Source organism: Callithrix jacchus, chromosome 2 (genome assembly GCF_049354715.1).
Source record: "Callithrix jacchus isolate 240 chromosome 2, calJac240_pri, whole genome shotgun sequence".
Lineage (NCBI taxonomy): Eukaryota > Metazoa > Chordata > Mammalia > Primates > Cebidae > Callithrix > Callithrix jacchus.
The window spans coordinates 13,964,480-13,970,479 of record NC_133503.1 but is presented as its reverse complement, the minus strand read 5'-3'; the positions used below and the strand labels follow the sequence as shown (position 1 = coordinate 13,970,479).

At 49.4% G+C, this 6,000-nt stretch overlaps 1 protein-coding gene across 8 annotated transcripts in view; it reads left to right on the top strand.

Moving 5' to 3' along the window:
• Positions 1–749: 749 nt before the first annotated feature.
• The window catches only part of LOC100406412 (zinc finger and SCAN domain-containing protein 25), an 85,546-nt gene continuing 80,295 nt past the window's right edge, over positions 750–6,000 (top strand). For 2 of the 8 annotated variants that reach the window (XM_054248268.2, XM_008982872.5), the window contains exons 1-4: positions 750–793; positions 2,320–2,448; positions 3,654–4,086; positions 5,490–5,691. In XM_054248268.2, coding sequence (XP_054104243.1) covers positions 3,700–4,086; positions 5,490–5,691 — 589 coding nt within the window. In that variant the 5' untranslated portion in view covers positions 750–793; positions 2,320–2,448; positions 3,654–3,699. Of the gene's footprint in view, positions 1,030–2,319; positions 2,449–3,653; positions 4,091–5,489; positions 5,692–6,000 lie in introns of all 8 variants that reach the window. The other 6 variants (XM_017966494.4, XM_078356702.1, XM_078356697.1 and 3 more) reach the window with 6 other exon arrangements.

The window sequence follows — 6,000 nt, the reverse complement described above, 5'->3', positions numbered from 1 at the left end:
AATCCCAGCACTTTGGGAGGCCAAGACGGGAAGATCGCTTGAGCCCAGAAGTTGGAGGCCAGCCTGGGCAACATAAAGAGACCCTTGCTCTCTGCAAAAAATAGAAAAATGTCTCAGCTACCCAGAAGACTGAGGTGGGAGGATCGCTTGAACCCAGGGGTTCGAGGTTGTCGTGAGCTATGATCTCACTACTGCACTACAGCCTGGGAGGCAGAACGAGACCTCCTCTCTCTCAAAAAACAAAAACAAAAAACCCCACAAAAAAACAGCTCCGACGCCGGCTCCTCCGGGAAGCCTTCCCTGACGACACACACGCGCACGCGCGTGCGCACTACCCAGGGGAGTCAGGCGCCTCTAATGTGAGCCCATAAGACCCAGTGCGCCCTCCATCTCCTCGGCCCCTACGCCTCACGCAAGGAAGGGTCTAGCGGCCGCAATAACCACGCATTGACCGACTGTACTCTAAAGCCCCTTGGAGCAGGGGCTAAAGCCCCGTGTCCGGTCGTGTATGTGGCGATGCACCGAGTCCTTTCCACGGAAGGGAAAGCAGGTGCAAAGAGGCCATCCAACGGAGCGCCTGGAGCTGGGCAGTCAGTCTTGGGAAAGGAGGCCCAGCTGGGCTCGCCTCGCGCGGCTTGGAACAGCGGGCTGGGATTAGCGACCACCGAGGCTCACCCTCCGAGACCTCCGAGCGTCCTAGAGAGGACACGGAAGCGGGTCTTTTCTTACGCACCTGTCTGACAGTGTTCGGAGCTCACTTCCGGTCCGCGGAGGGAACTGGCGTCTCTGGCGGGTGAGAGCCGCGTCGGGGCCACAGAGCGGGGCGGGCGAGGCGATAAACGGGAGCTGGCTGGGCTTTAGTACTGCTGCAGGGGTCTGCTGCGGGCCTCGGCGGCGGCGGGGCTGCTTTAGGCCGCGTCTCTCTCCGCCCAGCCCCAGCTGCGGGCGGCAAGTCTCTTGGGAGCTGCCTTCTGCGGCCCTGGGGCACTGCGGTGTGGACTCGGAGGGGCCACCGCGCTGTAGGCTCAGGTACGAGCGAGGCTGATCCCGCTCGGCCAGGCTTGGCTTAGTGCAGGGCTGGTCACGAACCCGAGGAGATCTTGAACCAAAGCAGAACTCTGAAAAGTGAAAGTAATCACGGAGGACACTTATTTAAGGAATAGCCATGGGCCAGCCTGGTCAACATAGCGAGACCCTGTCTTTACAAATATAAAAAAGTAGCCCGGCGTGGTGGCACGCAGCTGTGGTCCCAGCTACTTGAGAGGCTGAGGCAGGAGGATCAACTGAGCCCAGGAGTTCAAGGCTGCAGTGACTTACATTCATGCCACTACACTCCAGCCTGGGCAACATAGGGAGACGCTGTCTCTACAAAAAAAAAAAAAAAAAAAAAAAATTAGCTGGTCATGGTGGCACTCGCCAGTAGTCCCAGCTACTCGGGAGGCCGAGGTGGGAGAACTGCTTGAGCCCAGGAGGCAAAGGCTGCAGTGAGCCGTGGTCTTACCACTGCACTCCAGCTGGGGTGACAGAACGAGACTGTGTCAAAAAGAAACAAAACAGAAGAATACCAGTGGGTGGGGGAGATAAAGAATAGCAGTGGGGCACCTTCTGTTTGTCAAATGGCAGAGATAAAAGCTGAATGAGGATTTTTCTTGCCTCTAGGGAATCTGTTAGAGAGAGACACATGGGTAAATATTTGCACCATAGTGCGTTAAATACACTAGTGGAGTGAACCAATGCAATAGCTAGAAAGTCATGAAAGGGAGATCTATGTTGCAGAGTCAATGAATAGACTGAAAATATATAATTGGTTTAAGTGGGGGTAGATATGTATACAGACACCCAATAGAATATTTAGCAGAAGCTTGGGGCGTGCCTCCTGGCAGTTGCCTGTTCTCCGCTCCAGTCAGGTGATCTTCGGTTTTTTGACAAGCAGGATCCCCCTTCCCCAACTGCTTTGGACTTCCAAGTCTGTGTTCCCAGCCTAGGTCGCCCCGCTAATCCACTTGGAGGTAAATAGGACTCATTCTCCAGTCTACTTCAAGCCTCTTCTTTTCCTTGAATACTTGGACTTAGATTAATTTTCTCTCTCTTTGACTTCTCATGTTTTTTTGAAATCTACCATGTATTAGATGGCAGTTATCAGCTAGTCTCTTTTTTTTTTCCTTCTGAAAAGTAGGAGGAGTAGTGCTCACCCTACATAATATAGTAGTAAATGAAATATGTGTTCACATGCTTTTTAGATAGTAAAGCCTGTACAAATTAGAAATCTTTTGGTCATTTATAATAATGGTATATATGTTGCTTCGTTGTCTTTTTTAGGTTGAGCACACCATCACATCTAAGCCATCAGCAAGTTTGTTGGTTTTAATGTCCAAAACACGTCTTGATTTTGTCTGACTCTGCCACCACCCTGATCTAAGCCCCTATCTATCATCTCCTCGAATACCTGTAAGTGCCATTTCGATCTTGCAACCTCTTATCCATTCCCTGTTGACACACAGGCAGAATGACTTTTATAAAACTTGTGGTTCCTTGCTAAATTAAGATATAAGAATAAAGCTCATGGCTGGGCGCGGTGGCTCACACCTGTAATCCCAGCACTTTGGGAGGCCGAGGCGGGTGGATCATGAGGTCAAGAGATTGAGACCATCATGGCCAACATGGTGAAACCCCATCTTTACTAAAACTACAAAAATTAGCTGGGCATGGTGGTATGTGCCTATAGTCCCAGCTACTCAGGAGGCTGTGGCAGGAGAATCACTTAAACTTGGGAGACATAGGTTGCAGTGAGCCGAGATTGCCCCACTGCACTCCTGCCTGGTGACAGAGCAAGACTCTGTCTCAAAAAAAAAAAAAAAAAAAAAAAAAAAGAATAAAGCTCATAATTCTTTCTGTGGCGCAGGCTCTGGGTGATCTGGTTTCTGCCTGCCTCTACCACCTCTTCTGGTACAGCTCTGCCCCTCACTCACTGTGCTGAAGCCACACTGGAATGTAGCTAGTTCTTGGGACACCCAGAGTAATTTCTTAGCCTCAGGGCTTTTGCGTGGAATGCTCTTGGAATGACTGACTTACTCTCATCCTTGAGGCAGCCCAGTATTATGTCTTTAGAAAAGTCTTCAAGTCAGTTGTCCCTCTTTAATAGAACACCGTTCTTACTTGCTTTCTAGAACTTGTCCCCACTTGCAATTTTTAAAGAAGTTGCTTACATTTGACTTTTTCTGTCTGCTATACCAGTGTATGAGTTTCAAGAAGGCAAGCTCCCTTTGTGTCTTATTATCTATTTTATTTTTTGTTTCTGCCTGCTTGGTGTGTGTGTATATGTGTGTATTTGTGTGTTGCATGTATGTTTCCTTTAGTCTTAGAAGAGTAGGCCCCGGTGACTAATGCAATTATAACCCATTATATATTATTCTTTGATTGTAGTGCAGTGAGATCCTATGCTATAAGCAAAATCTTAGACATTTCTGTTTAGTCTTTGTACCTAATAGGTGCTTAGCAAATGATGTTGAATTGACCTGACTTTTGGGATCTGTGTTCAGTCTTTTGAAAATGCCTTGTAAAAGGTGATTACTATGTTCTCCAGTGGAATATTCATTGATGAAGAGACAGAACTGGGATGGACTGACCTTTCACGTGTCTCATGTTCTCAAAAGGGTCATTGATGTGGTCATTCTCAGTTTCCTGCGAGGGAGTGTGACAATGCTGAAAGAGCATCCAGAGATGGCGGAAGCTCCTCAGCAGCAATTGGGTGTTCCTGTGGTGAAACTGGAGAAAGAGTTGCCGTGGGGCAGAGGAAGGGAAGACCCTAGTCCAGAGACTTTTCGGCTGAGGTTTCGGCAGTTCCGCTACCAGGAGGCGGCTGGACCCCAGGAAGCTCTTAGGGAGCTCCAAGAACTCTGTCGTCGGTGGCTGAGGCCGGAACTGCACACCAAGGAGCAGATCCTGGAACTGCTGGTGCTGGAGCAGTTTCTCACCATCCTGCCCCGAGAGTTCTACGCCTGGATCCGGGAGCATGGCCCAGAGAGTGGCAAGGCCCTGGCTGCCATGGTGGAGGACCTGACAGAAAGAGCGCTGGAGGCCAAGGCGGTAGGTGAGGAGGGGATCCAGGTCTGGTGCTGTCAGTGTGGGCAGGGAGTGTTAAAGAATCAAAAGATTTGAGGAAGCAATAGGAGTGGACAAGGTGTGGACCCTCCCTCCTCTGCTCTCAGACTCCCTTTTTGGATAGCAGTGGAGTTTTCAGCAAGAAAAGCCATTCCCAGGGGAGATACTGCGGGTACAGATGGGCCTGAAGCCTCTGTTTGGTCATTAGGGCAGAGGCCTGGCCATATTTCCCTTGTGGGCATCAGGCACAAAGAAGGAAGTTGTGATTGTTTTTGGGGTCCCTCATAGACCTGACCCCACTTTGGACAGAGATGCCTCTGAGAAGGCAGAGAATCCCGCCTGGAGAATATTTTTCCTGAAAAGTTGTCTGTAGCCGTGCTATTTCTATGTCTGGGACATTGGCTCTTAAGGCTCCTGTAACAATTCTCTGGTGCTGTTCTAATGACACCAAGTGACTTGGCACCACACATGCTTCCTTGAGGTTCCAGCCATATTTCTGTCACTCTGTGGCATAGCCCCCGGCTGAATGACTGGGAAGGAGAGCAGGGCTGATGATACGTCCTGTTCATAAGCCCCAGTCATCCTGTAGCGCAGCCTCCCATGCACTCTGTCATCACCCTGACTTCCTGTCTTCAGAGTTCTAAGAGAATTTTTTTCTACTCCCAACTCAGTAGCTTAAAAGTAGACCAGAAAGGCCTTGTTTTTGTGAGTGCTTCTCAGTATGAGAGTCCTCCTGATTTTCCTTGCTTTTTTATTACTTTTGTGACAGGGTCAGCTGACAGTCCAGGCTACAGTGGAGTGGCACAATCCTAGCTCACTGCAGCCTCCAGCTCCCAGCTCAATTGATCCTCCCACCTCAGCCTCCTGAGTAGCTGAGACCACAGGCGTGTACCACCATGCCTGGCTAATTTTTGTATTTTTTGTAGAGCTAGGGTCTTGCCATGTTGCCCAGGTTTCCTGCCTCTCTTTAGAGCAACTGTTTCTCACTAGCCAGTTTACTGCATGCAGGGACTAGGCTTTGCATTTTTTATTTTCACCTTCATTAGGAATTTTTTTTTTTAAGGAGTGAGTATATTGTGCTACAATCCTCTGCAGGATGATATTTGGGCTGGGTGATGTTATTCATGGTGAAATTTGATGATGGGTAGAAGGGACCCTTGTCAAATGGCATGGACAGATTAAAGTTGCTCAGGGCCTGATGCAGGGAGTTTAGCTTCCTTTTCACTTCCCCACTGATGTCCTGGGGAAGACCTCAGCTGATTTTTCCTTTCTCTCCCCTGAAGCTGGAATGGTTCTTTTCTTGGTTCTCTTTTTAGGTTTTAATTCAACTTTCTTCATAACAGCCTTGGCCAGGCCTCATTCTAATCGGTGTTGGGAACTGTTCTTAGGTTCCATGCCACGGGCAGGGAGAGCAGGAGGAAACAGCACTTTGCAGAGGCGCTTGGGAGCCAGGCATCCACCTGGGGCCAGTGGAGGTCAAGCCCGAGTGGGGGATGCCCCCTGGGGAAGGCGTTCAAGGTGCAGACCCAGGTACTGAGGAGCATCTCAGTCAGGACCCTGGAGATGAGACGCGGGTGTTCCAGGAGCAAGGTGAGTAAGACGCAGACAGTGAGGATGTCAGGGCACAGAAAACTGTGCTGTGCAGTCGACCCCCTTCAGAAGCCCAGCAGTGGAGAAACTAAGTTACCCATAAGATATAATTACGAATTTTCTTGGCCTGGACCTTAGGAAACAGATGAAGTGAAATTATTTCTTCTCCCTTCACACTCTGGTTTCTGGAGGTGATATCTGGGATCATGTTCTCTTATTATTTCTCTCTTCTTTCCCTCAGATCCCTTCTAGAAACCACCAGGAAATATTCAGGTGACATGCAGGAAAACTTTTTCAGTGGGCAGAAAC